The sequence below is a fragment of the Oncorhynchus mykiss genome, chromosome 26 (assembly GCF_013265735.2).
Source record: "Oncorhynchus mykiss isolate Arlee chromosome 26, USDA_OmykA_1.1, whole genome shotgun sequence".
NCBI lineage: Eukaryota > Metazoa > Chordata > Actinopteri > Salmoniformes > Salmonidae > Oncorhynchus > Oncorhynchus mykiss.
This window is the reverse complement of record NC_048590.1, coordinates 26,646,248-26,671,383: the sequence shown is the minus strand read 5'-3', so window position 1 is coordinate 26,671,383 and position 25,136 is coordinate 26,646,248. Positions and strand designations below refer to the sequence as shown.

The following is a 25,136-nucleotide window of genomic DNA, read 5'->3' as shown; positions in this document are numbered from 1 at the left end:
TTTTTGACATGTGGCATCAAAGACAGCATAGACTGAACAGCAGGGCGTGTGAGAAGGAGCTGGGACTGTGCAGTATACAGGGTGCACCCACCCAGGGCCGCTGAGACTGAGATGCAGGGCTGACATCTTGGGGGTGAACAGCTGACACAACAGGCAGTAAACATCTCCCCCATGGGTGAGGCCTCGGCAGAGGGTGAGACGGGGTTAACGATCAGACGTCTCGTTCAATCCCCCCGGTGGAGTAAATGGGTTTTGATCAGGCGCCAGGAAGGAGCAGAATAGGCAGGCTTTACCATTTGTCAAGACCAACAGTTTTAATATTTTAAAAAACAATCCTATTACCCAACAAAAATAGAGCAAGGATTTCGGGAAACCTGCAATATAAATGTTTAATGGCAGTTTCTGCATACAGCTTTTGTATCCGCATATATAGCTTGGTTGGTTGTTGAGGGAAAAACAAGGAGTATTGCTTCACTGCTCCTTTGTGTGGATGCAGGCAGAGAGAGCTGGAATTGAATGGCTGGGGAGGACATTAGAATGTCTTTACTGCCTTTCTCATTTCTGTATCTCCCCATCTGCCGAGATGGAGGTGTGAGGAATAGCATCATTAAGGTAATGTGCCTGGGAAGGCAATGAGTTGAGATCTAACGTGGGCAGGTTCCTCGGCTCAGCCACCAGAAGCTTTAAATGCCCAATCTACAGTGACCTTTACCGCAGAGAGAGGAGAGAGCTTAGGAACTCACACACAAACACACACACAGCCCACCAGACATATTGAACAACAAATATAATGTACACATTTAACATATAGATTATTGTGTTAAATGGCCTCTAAATCAATCACACAACATGGCTGATGACTCTGTTCTATTTGTTTGGAGATAAAGATCCGTCCAGTGTGGATATGAGTGTGTAATTGGAGGTTTGTGTCTGTCTGGGATCAGTTAGTCTGGAGTGTTTCAGCCTCCACAGCGTCACCAAACTCCAGGTTGTCTGTCAGCTGATATGCAGAGCGGAGCCCTTTCATGTCACCGGCATTCTCCCTGACAGAGTGGCAGAATGAGAGCAATTATAAATCACTTAGTGAGTGTGTGTTCCAGTAACGGATGGACCGCTGGACCAGACCAGCAGCACAGAGGCACCGGTATGCCTCTGTTGCTGTAACCCTCTTCCATCAGCAGCACCCCCTCCAGGGAGGAGACCATGAGGGGGGTTTAGTCAACCCCTTTCTTAGTGTCCAAGCACAGCCAAGCCAATCATTCCTCAGCCCCCACTCCTTCGCCCCCCCGTCCTGCAGCTAGAGTCAACAGCCATCCTTTAACACGCTCATTCTCTTTGAATGTGTCGTTTCACTGTGTTTGTAGGCAATCAGGAATGACCAGGGGTTCTTTTATTGTTTGGTCGTCCAATGTGTGTTTTGTTTGGGCTGAGGACTTGGTGATGAATTTAACATTTTCCAGGGCGGTTGACCAATGAGTGGTGTGGGTCTAGGCGAGCTTGGCAGGTGGTGTTTTTCTTTAATAAGTCTAGAGGTGAGGGGAACACACCATGTGATCAGTCATCCTGTCAGGATGCTCAACTCTGATTAGCCCAGTACTCTGGCTGACATATCTAACCTGCCACACTCCACGATGTCAAACGACTGTTCACCTAATGACTATTTTTAAGTTAGCCAAAAAGTCATATTTTGTGACCTATCGTGAATCAAGTTTATTTATCGGATTCTTCTCTTACGAAAAGCTGAAAAACATCCATCTCTTTGTTGTGGCATTTTCAGAGTTTTCAGTAGATAAGGTCACAGACATACTAAAATACACATCATCAAAATACACTACTCAAAAAAATAAAGGGAACACTTAAACAACACAATGTAACTCCAAGTCAATCACACTTCTGTGAAATCAAGCTGTCCACTTAGGAAGCAACACTGATTGACAATAAATTTCACATGCTGTTGTGCAAATGGAATAGACAACAGGTGGAAATTATAGCCAATTAGCAAGACACCCCCAATAAGGAGTGGTTCTGCAGGTGGTGACCACAGACCACTTCTCAGTTCCTATGCTTCCTGGCTGATGTTTTGGTCACTTTTGAATGCTGGCGGTGCTTTCACTCTAGTGGTAGCATGAAACGGAGTCTACAACCCACACAAGTGGCTCAGGTAGTGCAGCTCATCCAGGATGGCACATCAATGCGAGATGTGGCAAGAAGGTTTGCTGTGTCTGTCAGCGTAGTGTCCAGAGCATGGAGGCGCTACCAGGAGACAGGCCACTACATCAGGAGACGTGGAGGAGGACGTAGGAAGGCAACAACCCAGCAGCAGGACCGCTACCTCTGCCTTTGTGCAAGCAGGAGCAGGAGGAGCACTGCCAGAGCCCTGCAAAATGACCTCCAGGAGGCCACAAATGTGCATGTGTCTGCTCAAACGGTCAGAAACAGACTCCATGAGGGTGGTATGAGGGCCCGACGTCCACAGGTGGGGGTTGTGCTTACAGCCCAACACCGTGCAGGACGTTTGGCATTTGCCAGAGAACACCAAGATTGGCAAATTCGCCACTGGCGCCCTGTGCTCTTCACAGATGAAAGCAGGTTCACACTGAGCACATGTGACAGAGTCTGGAGACGCCGTGGAGAACATTCTGCTGCCTGCAACATCCTCCAGCATGACCGGTTTGGCGGTGGGTCAGTCATGGTGTGGGGTGGCATTTCTTTGGGGGGCCGCACAGCCCTCCATGTGCTCGCCAGAAGTAGCCTGACTGCCATTAGGTACCGAGATGAGATCCTCAGACCCCTTGTGAGACCATATGCTGGTGCGGTTGGCCCTGGGTTCCTCCTAATGCAAGACAATGCTAGATCTCATGTGGCTGGAGTGTGTCAGCAGTTCCTGCAAGAGGAAGGCATTGATGCTATGGACTGGCCCGCACGTTCCCCAGACCTGAATCCAATTGAGCACATCTGGGACATCATGTCTCGCTCCATCCACCAACGCCACATTGCACCACAGACTGTCCAGGAGTTGGCGGATGCTTTAGTCCAGGTCTGGGAGGGCATCCCTCAGGAGACCATCTGCCACCTCATCAGGATCATGCCCAGGTGTTGTAGGTCATACAGGCACGTGGAGGCCACACACACTACTGAGCCTCATTTTGACTTGTTTTAAGGACATTACATCAAAGTTGGATCAGCCTGTAGTGTGGTTTTCCACTTTCATTTTGAGTGTAACTCCAATTGATTTCCATTGATCATTTTTGTGTGATTTTGTTGTCAGCACATTCAACTATGTAAAGAAAAAAGTATTTAATAAGAATATTTCATTCATTCAGATCTAGGATGTGTTATTTTAGTGTTCCCTTTATTTTTTTGAGCAGTGTATATCGCCCTCCATGATTTCACTGGCCCGTCTGATTAGCTCTGGGAACCCTTTTGTTTCACCTGTCCTACGGAGGGTAGCTCTTCTAGCAGCATTTTATTAGTCCTAGTTGCTCCAGGCCCCCTGGCCTTGAATCCTCTCTATAGATCCCCCACTACCCCCATGTCCCTATGTCCCCTGCTCCCCTTGTCCTGTCAGGTGTGTGTCTGAGGCAGCCTAGTGCTGTTGGTGGCTTTGGGCCTCCATCAGAGACTCCAGAATAGATCTTTATTTACAGCACAGAAGTTGGAAACAGCTGGTCAATCCATTTAGCCTAAGGCCACTGATTTGTTCGTATTTACTACAACACCCAAAGAAAAGCCGGATTTTTTCCCCTCTCTCTTTCCTATTGATCCAGCGCTTAGAAAATCTGCTCTGCTGTCTAAACACTATTGATCCCTCCCTCTCGACGGCAGGCTACCCGCACCAGTGTATAAAGGGACTGGATGAATTGAAATTTAATTTCCGACAACTTGTTCCTGTTATTTCTACCCATTTTTTGAGGGTGGGGAACATGCGCTGGCGAGTCAATAGGCGGTTGGCGGAGGGAGGAGCAGTGGGGCGAGACTCGCTATGTCATACCAGACCGCACCGTAGTGTACAGCCATGGACAAGCCAGCCACACACACGGGCCCCAGCCAGGAATGAATTCCTCATTGAATAAGTTCCCAGTGATCATTATGGGCTATTAGGGCCTGCCGTAGGCCAGCCTGCCCTGCTCTCAGGTCTCTCAGGCCTGTCAGCAGCCAGTTGAATGGAGAGTCACAGCTACATCACAGAGCCAGCCAACACCCAGAGAGAGAGCTGGAACTCAGTGCCAACATCCAGACCTTTCAAACATATGAATCGTATGGAGTTTTATAGCCAAATGAAGAGTCTTGTGAGGAACTACCCAACATGTCCTCTAGTCTGATGATGTTCTCTAGTCTGATGATGTCCTCTAGTCTGATGATGTTCTCTAGTCTGATGATGTTCTCTAGTCTGATGATGTCCTCTAGTCTGATGATGTTCTCTAGTCTGATGATGTTCTCTAGTCTGATGATGTTCTCTAGTCTGATGATGTTCTCTAGTCTGATGATGTTCTCTAGTCTGATGATGTTCTCTAGTCTGATGATGTCCTCTAGTCTGATGATGTTCTCTAGTCTGATGAGCTGCTTGTTGTCAAGCCTTTAGTTTAGCAGGATGCTGTTGGTTGTGGTTTCGACCAGGATGTGTGACCATATCTTACCTCTCTTGAGCAAAAGGTGTGTGTGTGTGTGTGTGTGATTGACATTATTCTCCTTTCTATGCCCTCTAGCTGCAGGACAGGAGTGCTGAGGTGCAGAGGCTTCAGAGGTCATTGGCTGAGCTACATGGACGAGAGATGGAGTGGGAGAGAGAGACATCTGCCCTGCAGGGCCAGCTGGGCCATGCCAGAGAGGAGCTCCACACCGCCATCCTCAGGGTGAGCCCCGAACTGCATCCTGCCCCTCCGCAACGATCCCCATTGTGTTCCACTCAGACGATTAGCACTGAGATATAGTGGTACATAAAAGGGGAGGCCCTGTTTTAATTAGCATAAATATTCATATAATGACCGGGAAGCCATCCCACGTTCCATTTCAGGCTCTTAGTGTTAATACATATTTTAATACATTATCATTACCACCATCATAATTCTCATTATGGTAACTGTAATTATTCGATTTATGACAGAATTATTATTTTGTTCCCTGCAGCCATCCCTGTAAAACCACATTTTCCCTTGTGTATGGCGCTCTCGGTCTCCCCCCTCAAAAATATTGAACGGGCACTGATAAAGATAAACACACAAACACCCCAGCCTGATGGCTCCTGCGCCTGTAAAACACTCAATCTGAATTGCATATCCGCCTGGCGACCAGGCTTGTCATAAGCCGTATTAAGAAAAATGGTCACACGGTTTGACATAAATTGGAAAATGACATTTGGAAAGCGGCCGCTGCTGTGGAAATTAGAGATATTAAAATTATAAATCAGTGTCTGGATGTGCAAGGGGGTGTTGAGGAGAGGCTGAGTGTTCTCTTCCTCTCCATGTCCCTCCCTTTCTCTCTCTCTCTCTCTCTCTCTCTCTCTCTCCCTCCCTCTCTCTCTCTCTCTCTCTCCCTCTCTCTCTCTCTCTCTCTCTCTCTCTCTCTCTCTCTCTCTCTCTCTCTCTCTCTCTCTCTCTCTCTCTCTCTCTCTCTCTCTCTCTCTCTCTCTCTCGCTGTGTCTGTCTGTCTCGCTTGCTTCTCTTTCTTTCTCTGGGGACAGCAGAGGGGGTCTGGTCCTACAGGGACTTCTCTCTGGACCAGCGACCCTCTCTGTCTCTGCTCCGTAGGGACAAACACTCCCTCTCATTTTGCAGTGAAAGTACTACTGGCGTAGTGTCCTGTCAGCTGATTTAGCAGCTCTCACGCTCTAACCTGCTAATGGATCATTTCAGAGGTGTGATATGCATAATGCAAATGTCTCCGCTGACACCTTTAAAAACAGACACTTCCCTCTCCCATGTGTGCCTCACCTCTGCCCTCCGGGTGTGTGCGTGTGTGTGTGGGCATTTGTGTGTTTTGAGCAGAGGCAGGAACAGCAGCAGAAGGAAGAGCTTTTTGGTGAGCTGCAGAGGGAGGTGGACAGACTGAAGAATGAGAGACAGGAGCTGCGAAAAAAGGTAATTGAGTGTTCTGTCTATTGACAGCATCAGTAACACACACACACACACACACACACAGAGAGAGCTTACGAGAAAGGCATTTCACTGTACTTGTGCATGTGACATTACACACACACTGTCTATAACAACCTTCCTTTGCTCAATGAAAAACAGTAACCCTACTCATATAAACACACATGTGTACAGTCCAGTACCTTCAACTGCTCATTCTTCATACTGCCTGGCTGGACTGCACATCCCTTCCTTTCATTGAGCTCAAAGAGAGGCTCCACAAAAGACTGCAACTGCTGTGGGGCTACGTGCCTTGACACTGCCGACCCTGAGCTATTGAGGAAAAAAAGACATCTGCTTTAAGATGAGGCGCAGCTATGCTACCTTCAAGGCGTGGGTTAAAGCCTCTTTTCATCCCAGGGGGGGGGGGGGGAATATTACATCTTTGTGTCCCTGGGGGAGGAATGTTGCATTCAGATACAGGGTATTTGTGTTGCGAGAGAAGAGGTCAAGAGTGATGTCATCCTCCTTGGATCTGGAAGAAGAGAGGTCACCTCTATAAGAGCAATCCCACCCAGACTGGGTTCATGTGCCATTCTCTGCCCTCCGACTCTCAAGATGTTCACACTCAGATTGAACTATCACTTAAAAAGTTTCTGAAGATTTCATTTCCATCAGGCAAGTCTTTCCTTGCTCAATATCTGCTGTTTACCGTAAAGCGCTCTCTAAGGCCTCCACTCAGTTCGGCTTCATTTCCCTAACTGCCAGAGTTCCAGTACAGCTGAATGTCACCTCCCTGCCAGGGGCCACTGTTAATAAAGCCCGGGGGCCCCAGGGGCCTGAGGTACCTGCGTCAGCCTCTCCTGTCCTGGGAGGTCTATATCGCTGTCGCTTCTCCCTCTTCTCCTCCACACACACCCTCGCCCCCTCCATCCCTCGCTCCTGCCCTCCCTCACTCCCACCCTGCCTCGCCCTCGCCCTCCCTCACCCCCGCCATCCCTCTCCCCTGCATTACCTCTCCCAAACTGCCCAGCCACAGCACCAATATTTCAGCACTTTTTACTCCTGCTGTAAGTTTTTGCTGTTCTCTCTTAATATTTAAAGAGGTATTCCTGAAGAGGTCAAGGAAAGAAAGGAGAGGCACTTTGTCTTATTAAGGATTCAGATGCTTCTCACTCCAGGTCTAGTGAGGAGAGAGGGGGGGGAGGTCCAACCACTCAGTAGGACTAGATAGCAGCATTAATTATTCATCTGGACTGGACCTGTTGTTGAATGTCAGGAGACTTAGCACTATTGAGAATGTGAACGCTATTAAAGTCCCAGTACAGTCAAAATTCTGTCTTTTTGTATCATATTGTGCAACAGCTGATGAAATAACACTGTACATGTGTGGAAAAACTCTGTAAATGTGATCATTGTATTTCCAACCAGAATCAGGAAATAACAATCTACACAATACCTTCTAATCAGCAGGTTTTGCATGGGTGAAGTTTTGGCTTTCCTGTTGACATCACTAGGCAGTAAATTAGTGAATAGGCCAATAACAAGGAGTTCCAAACCTCTCTGCCAATAACAGCAAGTTTTCAGTTCCCCCTCCCCACTCAGACCACTTTTCTTTTCTTTTTTTCACCTTTATTTAACCAGGTACGCTAGTTGAGAACCTGTTCTCATTTACAACTGCGACCTGGCCAAGATAAAACAAAGCAATGCGACACAAACAAACACAGAGTTACATATGGAATAAACAAGCGTACAGTCAATAACACAATAGAAAAACATAAAGTCTATATACAGTGTTTGCAAATGGCGTGAGGTGGTAGGAAATAGGCCATAGTAGAGAAGTAATTACAATTTAGCAAATTAACACTGGAGTGATAGATGTGCAGATGATGATGTGCAAGTAGAAATGCTGGTGTGCAAAAGAGCAGAAAAATAAATAAAACAATATGGGGATGAGGTAGGTAGATTGGGTGGGCTATTTACAGATGGGCTATGTACAGCTGCAGCGATCGGTTAGCTGCTCAGATAGCTGATGTTTAAAGTTAGTGAGGGAAATATAAGTCTCCAGCTTCAGCGATTTTTGCAATTCGTTCCAGTCATTGGCAGCAGACAACTGGAAGGAAAGGCGGCCAAAGAAGATGTTGGCTTTGGGGATGTCCAGTGAGATACAGTGGGGCAAAAAAGTATTTAGTTGTGCAAGTTCTCCCACTTAAAAAGATGAGAGAGGCCTGTAATTTTCATCATAGGTACACTTCAACTATGACAGACAAAATGAGGGGGAATAATCCAGAAAATCACATTGTAGGATTTTTTTGTGAATTTATTTGCAAATGATTGAAGTGTACCTCATCTTTTTAAGTGGGAGAACTTGCACAATTGGTGGCTGACTAAATACTTTTTTGCCCCACTGTATACCTGCTGGAGCACGTGCTACGGGTGGGTGTTGTTATCGTGACTAGTGAGCTGAGATAGCAAAGACTTATAGATGACCTGGAGCCAGTGGGTCTCGCAACGAATATGTAGCTAGGGCCAGCCAACGAGAGCATACAGGTCGCAGTAGTGGGTGGTGTATGGGGCTTTGGTGACAACGGGTGTGGGCAGCGAACGGTTGAAAAGCATGCATTTAGTTTTACTAGCGTTTAAGTGCAGTTGGAGGCCACGGAAGGAGTGTTGTATGGCATTGAAGCTCGTTTGGAGGTTTGTTAACACAGTGTCCAAAGAAGGGCCAGATGTATACAGAATGGTATCGTCTGCTTAGAGGTGGATCAGGGAATCACCCGCAAGCAAGAGCGACATCACTCCCAGACAGTCCCAGCAAAATTCTTGTTTGATAAATAGTTTTTTGCTAAAAAGCTATTTTTGTTTCTTTTTGACCATTTTATTGGAAAACTATTACAGTAAGGTACTTAATTGTTACTCAGAATGGATTTTATATTGATATAAAATGGCTGCTTTGTTATAACAGCCCTTCTGTGTAACCTCACACTCTATCTCTTCACCCTCTGTGTACTTAACATGTTGTGTGTGTTTCTCCTCAGCTTTGTGGTAGAGAAGAGGAGCTGAAGAGGCTGAGAGACGAGCAGCATCAGCTCAAGGACAAGGTCTGTGGCTCTGGGCTCTGGCTGACACCTTTGTGCTTCCCCCGAACAGGATGACACACAATGCTGCTTAACAAACCCTCTCCTCTCACGCTGCTGTGTTGTGAGGTGCCTGACTGACTGACACAACGTGGGCATCTTCTAACGCCTGCTTTCAACCCTTCAACTTCACATTCACCTCTTAAGCAGTGGGAGCCGACGTGTAATGAGGCTTTTGGTCGGCCCTTAAAGGCCAAAGAGTGGGTCAGGAGCGTTCCCAGGGATTGGTGTGGTGTGTGTGTGTCTGCGTATATGCACATGTCTACTGGGCATGGCCTTGGCAGCCCACACTAATGAGGGCTCAGACAAGCCCTGTCCCAGTCAATAGAGGGTGAAAGTGGGACAGAGCAGAGGGAAGACCTGGGACAGAGGGTGATAATCTGTAGACGGAGGGAGAGAGGGAACAAGAGAGAAATAGAAAAGGGTCAGACGGGCGTTTTAGGTGGTCTGCGCTAGATCCCTGTGTGAGGTGAGTAACCCCGGACGAGTGTTGAGCGCTGGGCCTGCGTGTTTTTACAGCGCGGCTTCACTGTGCTCTGGGACCGCAATAAACCACGGCCTTCAAAGCACAGCCAAGCTCCACTAACTGCTGAGTGCTTCTCTGGTGGTTGGACAAGATTACTCTCAAAACAAAGTGCAGACAGGTTGATTGATAGAAGGGTCTGTAGAGGTGCGCGCCACAGTGTTTATTCACACCCTGCTAACACTCGTTTGTTTCATTCGCATGGACTGTTATGTGCTGATCCTGTTACTGTGTGAGTTTGTCAGTTCATAAAGAATAGTCCTGCTCTTTCAGTGGGTTTTAGTGGAAACTCACTAGGGCTGTTATAGATGTGTTGTTTTAACATCCTGGGAACTAGCTGTGACAGGAGGGACAGTCTGCTCTGTGCCACAGCAGACACCGTGATGACGAGCGTCGGACGTGTTTACATGAGTGTCTGTACTATGTCCTTGACCGTTAACGTGTGTGTGTGAGTTGTGTTACTAGATGTCTCCTGACTGATATGAATGACTGAAGATGTCTATTTGAGGATATAACTGACTGTGACTGTGTGTCTATGTGCAGGCTGACGTGGTGGGTCGGGAGCTGTGGGAGGAGAGTGCCCAGCGGGACAGGGAGCTGTGGGAGTGGAGGGACCGCTACCATGCTGCTTCAGAGGGACTTAGGCTGAGGGAGGCTGGGCTTGAGGAGGTGCAGAGGGCCAGGGACACGGCCCTCAGAGGCCTGAGACTACAGGAGGAGAAGACCCACAGTCTGGGGGCCCAGATGCAGGAGCTGCAGCACAGCCTGGACGGCCTACAGGGCAGGGTGAGTGGTTGGGACTGGGCAGGTACAGGGAGCAGGGTTGAGGGTGTGGGGGGGGGTCAGGGGATAGGTAGGAAGAAGAGGGGAGAGGTGGAAGGGAGTCTGGGCCTGAGGAGGTGGCATGGTTCTAGGAGCTGTGGGGGTCGGAGGGAGGGAGCAGGGTTGGTGACGGTGGTGTGGCTGCAGTGTGGGTCTAGTGAGGACCCGGTCAGGCTCCATCACATCAGGTCACTGGGGTCTAATTAAACTGAGCTCCACATTAGGCTGCAATCTGCAAACATGTACAGGGAATTCATTTTTTTCCCCCCACTCCTCGCTTTCAAGTGCATGGCCGTGTTAAATGCATATGACCCCCTTGGTTTTAATTACAATTTTGTGCTTAGCAGGCAGGTTAATGACGCTCCTTAATGGGCTCTGTGAAAATTAGCCTCACAGAGAGAAAGGATGTTTGCTTTTTTTTTTACTGATGTCTTTCTTTCTTGTCATTTTATTGTTTCTTGTGATAAAAAGGACATTATAACCCAGTTAACTACCACTGTTAGAAATAACTCCTGTAGGTAAACTGAAAATCACTCAGCCATAACCCTCTCACAATCAGAATGTTCTATGTGGAAATAAGGCTCCTCTGTTTCAGACCCCCTCTGTGAAAGCATGTGTGGTGAACCTCAGACTGACCTTGTGGCTCTCTGTCTGCTCATTCTCCTGTGTCTGTCTGTCTGTCTGTCTGTCTGTCTGTCTGTCTGTCTGTCTGTCTGTCTGTCTGTCTGTCTGTCTGTCTGTCTGTCTGCTCATTCTCCTGTGTCTGTCTGTCTGGTCTCTCTGTCTGCTCATTCTCCTGTGCTTGTCTGTGTGTCTCGTCTGTGTGTCTGGTCTGTCTGTCTGCTCATTCTCCTGTGTCTGTCTGTCTGTCTGCTCATTCTCCTGTGTCTGTCTGTCTGTCTGTCTGTCTGTCTGTCTGTCTGTCTGTCTGTCTGTCTGTCTGTCTGTATGTCTGCTCATTCTCCTGTGCTTGTCTGTGTGTCTCGTCTGTGTGTCTGGTCTGTCTGTCTGCTCATTCTCCTGTGTCTGTCTGTCTGTCTGCTCATTCTCCTGTGCTTGTCTGTGTGTCTCGTCTGTGTGTCTGGTCTGTCTGTCTGCTCATTCTCCTGTGTCTGTCTGTCTGTCTGGTCTGTCTGCCCATTCTCCTGTGTCTGTCTGTCTGTCTGGTCTGTCTGCCCATTCTCCTGTGTCTGTCTGTCTGTCTGTCTGTCTGTCTGTCTGTCTGTCTGTCTGTCTGTCTGTCTGTTTGTATCTGTCTGTGTCTGTGTGTGTGTGTCTGTGTTTGTGTGTGTGGTGGTTAGAATCCTCAGCCACTCTTTAGATACCCCAATCGACAACCAGCCCTCTCCTCCCCAGCCCACTCACCCATTCCACATGTTTCCAGTATCAGTGTTGTTGTTAATTGCCTCATCCCAGTCAGCCTCTCTCTGTCTCTCATGCGTATGATTACTCACGACAAAATAACACTATCACTATAGCCGTGTGTTTTCATTACTCGGGTACCAATGTGGAGTCTCATCATATTTTAACAGATTTGGGCAACAAAAACAGAGAGAGAAAGCTGCTTTATCAATAATTATGTGTAATCCACAACAATTTCACAGAAGCTCAATAACAGCAGCAGAAATGGTTCTGTATAAACTCTTATTCTCCAATTTACAGTGAAATTGAGGGATGTAGCTAGCAGACAAACCCATTTCCCTAAAACAGGAAACATTGTCTTGCTTATCTAGGACATGTTTTTTGTCCAAATGGGAACTGGACAGAACGTCTATATATATATTGTGTTCTTTTCTAATGTACAATTGTGAGTGTTGCCACCATTAAATGGTTTGTTGGACTATTACCTATTTATGTGTTATTCTGTGTGTCTATAGGATGGAACTAAAACCATCACGCTCTTTGTCATTGTTTTCCTGTATCCCAGTAAGACGGAACATAGAGAACAACAGTAAATAAACGTTTGATTTGAACCTTTTTGCTTCTTGCTGATTGCAAATAATGCCTGTGATTTGAACAGGAAAGTGCTTTCCACATAGCTATTACTGTACAATCAGCCTGTTCTCTGTCCTGTCCTTGATGTGTTCTTCAGTGTGTTACGTTCCCTCCTGTCCCGCAGCTTGCCCTGAAGGAGGAGATGGTCGTGGCTCTCAGAGTGAAGCTGCAGGACCATGAAGAAGACGCCCGCGTTCTCCGCCAACAGCTGCTCTCCTCCCAAGATGCACTGCAGCAAGTTGCTGCCGAGCTGAGGTCATGTAAAAGAGAGAGGGAGAAGCAGGTAAGAAAAGGAGTTTCATTTGACCCATTAAGAGCCATGTATTGGCATGTTTATGACAATGGAATGACACGTGTCACTTGTCGCAGGATAGCCAGTGTGTGGAGACAGAGGAGAGACTGGCTGAGATCAGAGCTGATCTGGTCCAACTACAGCAGCAGCATACCACCTGCTATGCCCAGGTACTTGAACCTTGATAGAAAGTCACTCGTACATAATATTCTAAAATGGTCTGTAGGTTTATCCATATACTGTACCTCTGTTATTAGCCTATTTTCTGTTAGACCCACACTATTTCTCTGTCTGTGTGTAGCTGGTCCAGGAGGAGGCTGGGGTGGGCAGGCTGAGGGAGGAGCTGCGTGAGGTGAGGGAACAGAGGGACAGACTGGCCTTTCAGGTGACAGAGAACCAGGACCTGAGCCATGACCTGGACCTGCTCAATGAGAAACACAAGGCTGCACAGCACGAGGTACTGGCCTTAACATCTCTCCTCCATCTGTCTCCTCTCCCTCATCCAACCAACCCTCGTTGTAATGCCCCTTAGCTGGTCAGCTCAAAAACAGCCAATCAGAAATGTCATGGCCTTTTTTAAACTTTTTTTAATTGAACCTTTATTTAACTTGGATCAGGATGTTTCATGTTTCATAATGGATTCCGAAATACAAAATGTCTTTACCAAGGTCATTGTTAAGAATGTGTCGATGTAGTGTAGTTGTCAGGGTATGCATGAAGGGCTGTAGGAAGTCAGGTGCAGGAGAGCAGCTATTTGGTATCAAACTGGAGCCTTTTATTTGGCGAACCAAAAGCACACTGCACAAACAAACACGAAATTTGTGCAACCAGCCTACCGTGCGCATACATGAAAACGTAAAAAATACCACACAAAGACATGGGGGAAACAGAGGGTGAAATACACAACACATAATGAGGGAAATGAGAACCAGGTGTGTGGGAAAACGAGACAAATCAAATTGAAAATGAAGACTGGCGACGTCGAATGCCGAACACCGCCCGAACAAAGAGAGCCATCAACTTCGGCAGAAGTCGTGACAGTAGTGTTGTTTTAAGTCTTCACAGCAGAAGAAGAACCATACATACTGACAGGTAAGGCAGTGTGAGTTGAGTGGAAGTAGGGACTGACCAAGGTGTGTGGTTGTGCTCAGGTGACCAACAGGGATGAGACAGTGCTGAGACTGACCACAGAACTGAGCACCGCGCAGGAACACCTGAAATCAGCTCAGGATGAGGTGAGGCCTGAGATCTAACGCATCTCTTTTTAATTAGTCATCATGGATGGGGTTGTACAGACCTGCCTAATGCAGTCTCTACAGCCATCGAAGACGAGTCCTAGTGCTGCCGGTTTATAGAGGGGCTAGTTCAACTCAAATCCCCCCCCCCCCCCCCCCCCCCCCCCCCCCGCCCCGTGTATCCCTGAGGAGAAAGCTCAAGGACATGGTGACCTTGTTAGTGTCCAGCCAGCCCTGTACCTTGGGACTTAGAAAAGACACCTGACTGTGTCCCATGAACCTTCTGTGTTATTTCAGAGTTTTCTTCTTGAAGGAGAACTTGTAGAGGACGTGTCAATGGCCGTACGCTGTGTTGTGCTGGTTTATTTATTCCTCTCTCTCTGACTGGTCAGATATTTGTTTCCCAGAGTGTCCTTGTGTTATAAATGGGACAGGCCTGTCACTTCAATGCTGAGAGGATGTTTTGACTTCCTTGAAAGATTTTTATTTATTTAATTTTGGGTTGGAGGAGAGCGGTGAATAATGCATTGGGAACCTGCTACATCTACTGTTTTTATCATTAGCATGCAGCCCAAGTTATCTGCAGAATACTTATGAGTGCCAGTGAAATGTTTGTGATGTTATTTATTTATGTTGCCTTCTCAAATATTCATTTGTTTATTTATTCATGGCAGAACTAACTGCAATTGGAAAATTCATTTTTTGCTGAAGGGCACACGCCCCCCCCCCCTACATAAAGGGAAGGGGGCACATCAGGCCTGTTAGTAATTGCTTTACGTGGCGTTTCCTGAGACTCACGGGGGGAGATGTCATTTAAACTGAGCAGACGGGTGAAGAGAGGGACTGAGAGAGAGAGATGGAATGGGTCGGGTTGAGAGGTGGGGATGGGAGGGGAGAGGAGTTTATCACTCACTCGAAACTTGCTGCTGGAGTGGGTGGTGTTTTTATTTAACCTTTATTTAACAAGGCAAGTCAGTTAAGAACATATTCTTATTTTCAATGACGGCCTAGGAACAGTGGGTTAACTGCCTTGTTCAGGGGCAGAACGACAGACTTTTACCTTGTCAGCTCGGGGATTTAATCTTGCAACCTTTCGGTTACTAGTCCAACGCTGTGACCACTAGGCTACCTGCCGCCCCAGGTGGGAAACCACATATATCCATATATATTACAGGGAATCTGATTCCACTTCTCCAGACAACAAGCTCTACAGGTCTGACTACAAGCAGAATAGAGGAGAACACAGTGGTTTTGTCTCTGGTTGTGTCCATGCTCCCCTGCCTTCTCTTCTTGTCTGCTCACAGCACTGTTTTCTTTAATTATATGGACTGGGATTTTGTTCAATTTCACACTTGCGTCCACACATGCAGCAATTGTTTCCTGATAAGGGATAATGTGTTACTTAACATTAAATGATATGTATATTGTGTCTGTCTGTCTGTCTGTCTGTCTGTAGCTGTCAGTGCAGGCTCAGCAGGAGCAGGCCCTTGGAGAGGAGGTGCAGAGGCTGCAGAAGGAGGTGAGCTGTCTCCAGGGCAGCCTGAGTCAGAGAGAGGAGGACATGGAGGCACAACTACAGACAACTGGCCAGCTACAGCAGGAGAGGGACAGCCTGTTCACACAGGTCAGTTTACACACACACATCATACCACATCCTTAGTGAGACTATTCAACACTGTTTACAGTAGCTACTGGAATGATGATCTTTAGATGGATGGGCTTGGTGCCAGGCCTATTCTATAGCTGCATAAACTATACAATATTAATACACACACCATAATCTATATTATCCCATATCCTATTACAGCATGTCTAACACTCTCATCCCTCCTATTACAGCATGTCTAACCCTCTCATCCCTCCTATTACAGCATGTCTAACCCTCTCATCCCTCCTATTACAGTATGTCTAACCCTCTCATCACTCCTATTACAGTATGTCTAACCCTCTCATCCCTCCTATTACAGTATGTCTAACCCTCTCATCCCTCCTATTACAGCATGTCTAACCCTCTCATCCCTCCTATTACAGCATGTCTAACCCTCTCATCCCTCCTATTACAGCATGTCTAACCCTCTCATCCCTCCTATTACAGCATGTCTAACCATCTCATCCCTCCTATTACAGCATGTCTAACCCTCTCATCCCTCCTATTACAGCATGTCTAACCCTCTCATCCCTCCTATTACAGTATGTCTAACCCTCTCATCCCTCCTATTACAGCATGTCTAACACTCTCATCCCTCCTATTACAGCATGTCTAACCCTCTCATCCCTCCTATTACAGCATGTCTAACACTCTCATCCCTCCTATTACAGTATGTCTAACCCTCTCATCCCTCCTATTATAGTATGTCTAACCCTCTCATCCCTCCTATTACAGTATGTCTAACCCTCTCATCCCTCCTATTATAGTATGTCTAACCCTCTCATCCCTCCTATTACAGCATGTCTAACCCTCTCATCCCTCCTATTACAGTATGTCTAACCCTCTCATCCCTCCTATTATAGTATGTCTAACCCTCTCATCCCTCCTATTACAGTATGTCTAACCCTCTCATCAAAACCCTCTCATCCCTCATATTACAGCATGTCTAACCCTCTCATCCCTCCTATTACAGCATGTCTAACCCTCTCATCCCTCCTATTACAGCATGTCTAACACTCTCATCCCTCCTATTACAGCATGTCTAACCCTCTCATCCCTCCTATTACAGCATGTCTAACACTCTCATCCCTCCTATTACAGCATGTCTAACACTCTCATCCCGCCTATTACAGCATGTCTAACCCTCTCATCCCTCCTATTACAGCATGTCTAACCCTCTCATCCCTCCTATTACAGCATGTCTAACACTCTCATCCCTCCTATTACAGCATGTCTAACACTCTCATCCCTCCTATTACAGTATGTCTAACCCTCTCATCCCTCCTATTATAGTATGTCTAACCCTCTCATCACTCCTATTACAGTATGTCTAACCCTCTCATCCCTCCTATTATAGTATGTCTAACCCTCTCATCCCTCCTATTACAGCATGTCTAACCCTCTCATCCCTCCTATTACAGCATGCCTAACCCTCTCATCCCTCCTATTACAGTATGTCTAACCGTCTCATCCTAACCCTCTCATCCCTCATATTACAGCATGTCTAACCCTCTCATCCCTCCTATTACAGCATGTCTAACCCTCTCATCCCTCCTATTACAGCATGTCTAACCTTCTCATCCCTCCTATTACAGTATGTCAAACCCTCTCATCCCTCCTATTACAGCATGCCTAACCCTCTCATCCCTCCTATTACAGTATGTCTAACCCTCTCATCCCTCCTATTACAGCATGTCTAACCCTCTCATCCCTCCTATTATAGTATGTCTAACCCTCTCATCCCTCCTATTACAGCATGTCTAACCCTCTCATCCCTCCTATTACAGTATGTCTAACCCTCTCATCCCTCCTATTATAGTATGTCTAACCCTCTCATCCCTCCTATTATAGTATGTCTAACCCTCTCATCCCTCCTATTACAGTATGTCTAACCCTCTCATCCTAACCCTCTCATCCCTCATATTACAGCATGTCTAACCCTCTCATCCCTCCTATTACAGCATGTCTAACCCTCTCATCCCTCCTATTACAGCATGTCTAACCTTCTCATCCCTCCTATTACAGTATGTCAAACCCTCTCATCCCTCCTATTACAGCATGCCTAACCCTCTCATCCCTCCTATTACAGTATGTCTAACCCTCTCATCCCTCCTATTACAGCATGTCTAACCCTCTCATCCCTCCTATTATAGTATGTCTAACCCTCTCATCCCTCCTATTACAGCATGTCTAACCCTCTCATCCCTCCTATTACAGTATGTCTAACCCTCTCATCCCTCCTATTATAGTATGTCTAACCCTCTCATCCCTCCTATTACAGTATGTCTAACCCTCTCATCCCTCCTATTACAGTATGTCTAACCCTCTCATCCCTCCTATTATAGTATGTCTAACCCTCTCATCCCTCCTATTACAGTATGTCTAACCCTCTCATCCCTCCTTTTACAATATGTCTAACCCTCTCATCCCTCCTATTACAGTATGTCTAACCCTCTCATCCCTCCTTTTACAATATGTCTAACCCTCTCATCCCCATATAGGGTTGTAAAATGGAGGTAACTTTACAAAAACTCCCCGGTTTTAAAGGAATGCAGTTTGTAGAGTTACAAGCTTGATGTAATCTTTGTTTACTAGGAATTTGGGACCAAATACTACATTAATGCAGATAATACTTTTGGTCCCCTAAATTGGGGGGACTATGTCCAAAAAGAGCTGTAATTTCTAAACAGTTCACCCGATATGGATGCAAATCCATTAGTGCTGGAGTACAGAGCCAAAACAACAAGAAATGTCCCTCTCCCAATACTTATGGAGGTCTATAAGGGCACAGAGCGAGACCCAAATGCAGACACGGGAGGCAGATAGTTAGAGTCTCTGATATTTATTATAATACAAGGGACAGGCAAGAGAGTTGTCGTGGACAGGCAAAAGATCATAAACAAGGTCAGAGTCCAGGAGGTACAGAGTGGCAGGCAGGCTCGAGGTCAGGGCATGCAGTATGGTCAGGCAGGCGGGTTCAGAGTCAAGGCAGGCAAGGGTCAAAACCGGGAGGACTAGCAAAAGAGAGAAAAGAAAAGCAGGAGCACGGAAAAACACCCTGGTTGACTTGACAAGACGAAGTGGCAACAGACAAACAGGGAACACCGGAATAAGTACCCAGGGACTAATGGGGAAAACGGGTGACACCTGGAAGTGGGTGGAGACAATCACAAAGACAGACACAAACTATGAGAGAGAGCCCATGGTGTGGCTGTGTTATGTGCAGTAATGTGTGCTGTTGAGGAGAAGCAGCAGAGACAAAGGAGTGGGCAGTCAGCCATCCCTCTCTCTTTCTCTCCACGGCATCAACAAACACAGCACAGCCGTGGAATTCCAATTAGTATCATTTAATTAGAAGTGGGCACAGTTCCTTCATTTCTTTGAATCTTGTTTATGCACCTTGATTGTTTCACAATATAGATTTATTTGAATTAGCTAAGATTGATTAAATTGCATTGATTCTGTATCCTTATTCAAAAGAAATCCGCATTCCTCCTCCTCCTCCCCCCTGCTATGTTATTTTTCATAATTACTGGTACAGTCTGGGACTAGGGCTGGGGGTTGTAATAGTGACAGCTTTGACCATTTTGTAATCAAGGATAGATTTATCGTTATTTATTGCATGTGCTGTCACATTGTTGTGACGTGAAAGGCGTTTTTTGAGTTTGTGGACCTGTGTGATCGACCAAGTTTGGTGTTCTGTTCTGCCTCAGTCACAAGATAAGATAGTCAGACTGCTCTTTTGTCTTTAGCTGAGAGTTCAGCCTCTGTCCACTCGACCGACAGACAGACAGACAGACAGACAGACAGACAGACAGACAGACAGACCTGAGAGCACGCACCTTGGGTGTGTCGCAGCGGCTACAGACGCCATGGTTAACACCAACGTCTCCTTCCCAACCCAGAGCTCTTTTAATTTTGATTGATGACTCCGTTTATCTTCTGCATAACAACCCTCCACCCCCACCTCCCCACTCTCCGTTTTCCCAGCTCCCGCTGCCTTCCACACACACCCAGTAAGAAAATTATATTAGAAACAAAATGAGATTCGAAATTTTATGTTCGACAAGTGACTTGATGAAAGGGTTTCATTGCAGGTCCTGATCCATGGAAATGTTATGCTAATAGTACTGCTAGCCAAGCGATCTAGTTGGAAATTAATCAGTGGTTGAGCTGCGAGAGAGAGAGAGAGAGAGAGGGAGGGAGGGAGAGAGAGAGAGAGGCTGCTCTATAAACACCCTTCCCCCCTTCCCTCACCACCTCTCTCCCTCTCTCTAGCACTGAATCTCATCAAAAATAGCCATGGGGTGTTGTCTGTGTGATGAGGTTGGGAGAGAAATAGGGAGTTAGAAGATTACACTGCAGCTTAGCACTGATTGATGCAGTAATGTATGCAGCAGGCCAGGCAGACAGGCAGGCTGGCTGGCAGGCAGGCTGGCTGTATTATGGATTAGAGCTCCCCCCTCTCTCTCCACATCAGTCCCCTTCCCTATATCTGTCCTAGTATTATTATATTTATCCTCTTCATCTGTCCTCTTTTCTCTGCATGTATCTTTTACCTCCATATTTGTGTATGTCTACACAGCCTGTGATGTCACAGACTGCCTCAATCCATCCTCTCACTTCCTCCCTCCCTCCATTCCTGGGAGACGTCAATGCACTGGAGTCACTAATGGAGTCATTAACAGATTTAACTCATTTAAAAGAACACAATTAGTGCTGGGGTCTTAATGATGTTTGTAAGTTAAATGCAAACTAATCGTGTTTCTCTCTACCTCTCTCTCTCTCACTCTTCTGGCTTAGAACTCAGTAAGAACGAAGGAGTAGATGAATCACAGAAGTGTTTTATGGGTGTGGGTGCGTGTCTCCCAGCCATGTTACAAGTCTGTGGGATTTATTATTTTTACCCTGAGAGCCATCTGTTACACTGCTCCTTATTTTTGTAATGCATCATCAGCCAGGGGAAAACTAATATTATCCCATCTGGGATATTGTACTCTGGAGTGTAATAATGTAATGTAGTGTAATGTGGTGTCATTAAAGTGCCTCGGTGGAGCTGCAGGGAGAGGAAGGAAGGCTGAAGGAGTGTATTGTATCATATCTGTCTGTTCTGTCTGTGTCCCCCCACACACACACACACACACACACACACACACACACACAAAAACACATACACACACACACAAAAATACAAACACATACATACATACACACACACATACACACAAACAAATACAAACACATACATACACACACACACACACACACACACACAAATACACACACACACATACAAACACATACAAACACACATACACACACACACACATGCACATACACACACATTCTCCCTACACACTCCCTCACTGACACTACCCTCTGTCTCCAGCGGGACAACCAGCAGGGGGCAGTGTGTGTTCTGCGTGGGGAGCTGCAGCGGTGGCAGGCGGAGGCCCGGGCTCAGCAGGAGAGCAGGGAGGAGGAGGTGTTGGGGCTGAGGGCTGAGCTACAGGAGACCCAGGGCAGGCTGCAGCAGTGTAGAGCAACCATGAAGCACCTCCGCTCTGACCTGGAGCACGCCCAGAGACAGACCAGGCAGGCCGAGGAGGAGGTGGGTGGGAGGAGTGAGAGGAGTACAGTACACAGAAAGACAGGAACATGGATTTGTCTTCACTTTAATAGGCAGTGAAGTACCCTCAGTACTATGCCTATTACAGGTTTATGTAAGCCATTATACAGGCATATTGAAGTAGACTACAGTGTTCTGAGAATGTGTCCCCCCCACAGGCATCTGATAGGGAGAACCGTCTGTGGGGCCAGGAGGCAGAGTTGTCCAGGCTGAGGGCTGTGCTGCAGGAGGCTGAGAGTAGAGCAGCGGACACAGAGACCAGGCTGCAGCCCCTGACCCAGTCCCTGGAGCTGTACAGGGTCAAGTACCAGGCCTGCCTCACCAAGATCTCCCAGCAGGACAGCACTCTACAGGCCCAGGATGAGGACCTGAAGGAAGCCAGGGCTCAGGTCAGCTCCCACGCCATCCTTACCCTGCAGGAAAACTAAGAGCTGATACTGGAGCTTTTTCTAGTATTTTGAGAGCTTCTATCTGCTAAAGCTTCTATCTGCTTGAGGTTCTGTCTGCTAGAGCTTCTATCTGCTAAAGCTTCTATCTGCTAGAGCTTCTGTCTGCTAGAGGTTCTGTCTGCTAGAGGTTCTGTCTGCTAGAGCTTCTATCTGCTAGAGGTTCTGTCTGCTAGAGGTTCTGTCTGCTAGAGCTTCTATCTGCTTGAGGTTCTGTCTGCTAGAGCTTCTGTCTGCTAAAGCTTCTATCTGCTTGAGGTTCTGTCTGCAAGAGCTTCTATCTGCTAAAGCTTATATCTGCTAGAGCTTCTATCTGCTAGAGGTTCTGTCTGCTAGAGGTTTTATCTGTTAGAGGTTCTGTCTGCTAGAGGTTCTGTCTGCTAGAGGTTCTGTCTGCTAGAGGTTCTGTCTGCTAGAGGTTCTATCTGCTAGAGGTTCTATCTGCTAGAGGTTCTGTCTGCTAGAGGTTTTATCTGTTAGAGGTTCTGTCTGCTAGAGGTTCTGTCTGCTAGAGGTTCTGTCTGCTAGAGGTTTTATCTGTTAGAGGTTCTGTCTGCTAGAGGTTCTGTATGCTAGAGGTTCTGTCTGCTAGAGGTTTTATCTGTTAGAGGTTCTGTCTGCTAGAGGTTCTGTATGCTAGAGGTTCTGTCTGCTAGAGGTTTTATCTGTTAGAGGTTCTGTCTGCTAGAGGTTCTGTATGCTAGAGGTTCTGTCTGCTAGAGGTTTTATCTGTTAGAGGTTCTGTCTGCTAGAGGTTCTGTCTGCTAGAGGTTCTGTCTGCTAGAAGATGATTGGTGTTAAAGTTACTTACAAAACCCTATTGGTTTGAACGGTGTCAGCAATTTCTATCTAGTATTTTTTTACACAACATGAATTGGGGTGTTTAGAGTACTATATAGGTAGAGAACAAGGCTGTCAATAACTCCATTTGGACAAAAATGCAGATAGAACCATATAGCCCCAAGCGTTCCATGTGTTGTGGTTTTATCTCTGCTGTTTATACCCATGTTGCCAGGAGTTGTTCTTCCGTACATCTCTAGACCTGATTTATGAGTGTTAATAGCATGTCTTGTTTGTATGTGTGTTTGTGTGCCTGCCTGCGTGTCCCTGCGTGTCCCTGTGTCCCAGGTGGTGGAGCGGGACGAGCATGTGCTGCGTCTGTGTGCCCAGGCGTTGGTGTTGCAGGGGGAGCTGAAGGCCCACTGTGCCCAGCTAGAGAGCGGGGATGACGCCCTGAGTGCCCTGAGCCAGCACCTCCGAGACACCCAGAGAGACCTGGAGTCCAGCCGCAAACACAGCCAGGAGTGTGAGATGGTCATCAGCACTATGAGAGACAGCACCGCCACACTGAGACGACAGGTCAGACAGTCAGTCAGTCACACCAGTTAGGCCAGCCAGTCAGTCAGGCAGATCGGTCAGTGGATCATCAGTAGACCGAGCATCATCCACAGGGCTGTAGCTTCCCAATGACAGACTCGCCCACAGACACGGACAAACCCGGTCACACTGTGCTGATCACACCCTTTCCACTACAAACATAGATTAATTTACTAGTCCACTCAGTGGTTTCCCCCTACACAGTCATGCCCACTCATCCTGCTCACTACCCCTGCTACCTAGAACAGTGCCAGTCATGTGGTGAAGTCAAAGCCAGTCAAGTAGTACTAGCACTGTAGTATACCCAACTGGCCTCTTAGGTGAGTGAAGCTACATGCAGGTCAGTTGTCGCGCCACACCTCTGTAGGTAAGGCTCCATCTCTGCTGCTGATCTGTAAACGGGTGGAGTCAGACAGGGTACAACACACTGGGAGTCGGAGGCCTGGGGACCTCTGGAAGTGTTTTCACTGATTCTTATTGATCGGCTTCATGGCCCCCATACAGGAGGAAACACAATGAGAAAACACAGGCAGTGTGAGCTCCCTGGACAGCACAGAGTACAGCACAGAGCACAGCACAGAGCACAGCACAGAGCACAGCCGCTAATGGCTGGCAGGCGGAAGCAGAGTGGAGGGGAAGACTGGATTACATGGGCAGAGCAGTGGAGAGGAAGGATTGATGTTTGGACTTGTTTAGGTGTGTGTGGTTGTGTGCATGCATGTGTGTGTGAGACACGGGGTGGTTGACAGCTCCATGCAGGGAAGAAGCAAAGTGGAAAATCATGCTGGGGATGCGATATGTGGCTGAAATAATGGCGGCCGTGCCCAGTGGAGCTCAGTGTTTATGTGGTGTGGAGGTGGCTGGAGATCCAGTGGGGCTCTTACCTCCTTCTGTGAGCCCATAATGGAGGCGCCGTTCCCATCACCTCCAGCTCTCACCCTGCCCTCTCCACTGCTGTAACCAAGGCCTTCCCTCCCACTGTATACACACCACCTGAGTCCCTAACAACACCCCTCCCACACAGCAGAGCTCCATTAGCAACACAGAAGTTCTCAATCGCACACACACACACAGTATTGATCTCTCTCATCCTCAGCTGGGTCCTTAGAGCACACAGGGCGACACACCACCCGCTCGGTTCATCAGTCTCTATCTCTGACCCACGGTGTGTGTGTGGTGTGTGCGTGAGTGAGTGTTGACCTGCATACCTTTTAAGTGATCACTTCCTGCCAAGGTATTTTTTCACACCAATGTTTCTTTACCTCTTTCCCAAGTTTACATGTGTTGTCTAAAAACTGGGGGGTGTGTATGTCTGTGTGAGAGAGGGAGGTAGAGAGTCTGATTTCATTTAATGAGCCGATCGCTCTGACTGCTGTGAGACATCAATACAACCAGCTGATTTCACCTCTCTCTCCATCTTCATCCTGCCTGTAACGGCCCCTGGCTTTATGAACACTACAGACACACTGCAGTGAAGGCTGTCTGGAAAACATAGACAACAAACAACAGTGGGTGATGAGAGGAACATCGTATTCAGATAGATATATTATCCTCGTAAACTTACAGGCCATTTGGGAGTGTTTTATAAGTGCAGCAGCACAAAGTAATCCTGACAAACTACCGACACCCGATAGGACATTTTGTGTGTTTGTGTGTGTGTGTGTGTGTGTGTGCGCCTCAGACAGACCGGCTCATCTGTGAAAAGCAGAATGTGCTCCAGTCACGAGCCATCAGGCCCAGCACAGCATGCAGATGGGGAAGACTGAGGAGAAACGTTCTGTTTGCCTGTCTCTGTTTCATTAGTGTGAACTCACCCAGCACCTCAGCCCCAAACTTAGTCTCATAGTGACCCCCGGCCTGCCTCACCCACAGTCAGACAGGAGGACCCCATGCAGTCTGCCCTTCAACCATAGTCTCACAGAGCTCCAGCCAGTTCTTCTGTCTCTACCTCGCAACACTCA

At 47.2% G+C, this 25,136-nt stretch overlaps 1 protein-coding gene across 7 annotated transcripts in view; it reads left to right on the top strand.

The window, feature by feature from the left end:
• LOC110506517 (centrosome-associated protein CEP250) overlaps window positions 1-25,136 on the top strand; it is a 280,946-nt gene that overhangs the window by 235,735 nt on the left and 20,075 nt on the right. For 5 of the 7 annotated variants that reach the window (XR_005039779.1, XM_036963768.1, XM_036963770.1 and 2 more), the window contains 12 exons: window positions 4,707-4,853; window positions 5,985-6,077; window positions 9,110-9,172; window positions 10,275-10,517; window positions 12,673-12,831; window positions 12,918-13,010; window positions 13,142-13,297; window positions 13,992-14,075; window positions 15,532-15,699; window positions 21,113-21,334; window positions 21,511-21,741; window positions 22,927-23,157. Coding sequence is in view for 6 of the 7 variants with exons in the window: in XM_036963768.1 (XP_036819663.1) it covers window positions 4,707-4,853; window positions 5,985-6,077; window positions 9,110-9,172; window positions 10,275-10,517; window positions 12,673-12,831; window positions 12,918-13,010; window positions 13,142-13,297; window positions 13,992-14,075; window positions 15,532-15,699; window positions 21,113-21,334; window positions 21,511-21,741; window positions 22,927-23,157 (1,890 nt within the window). In the remaining variant the exon portion in view is untranslated. The remainder of the gene's footprint in view (window positions 1-4,706; window positions 4,854-5,984; window positions 6,078-9,109; window positions 9,173-10,274; window positions 10,518-12,672; window positions 12,832-12,917; window positions 13,011-13,141; window positions 13,298-13,991; window positions 14,076-15,531; window positions 15,700-21,112; window positions 21,335-21,510; window positions 21,742-22,926; window positions 23,158-25,136) is intronic. The other 2 variants (XM_036963769.1, XM_036963771.1) reach the window with 2 other exon arrangements.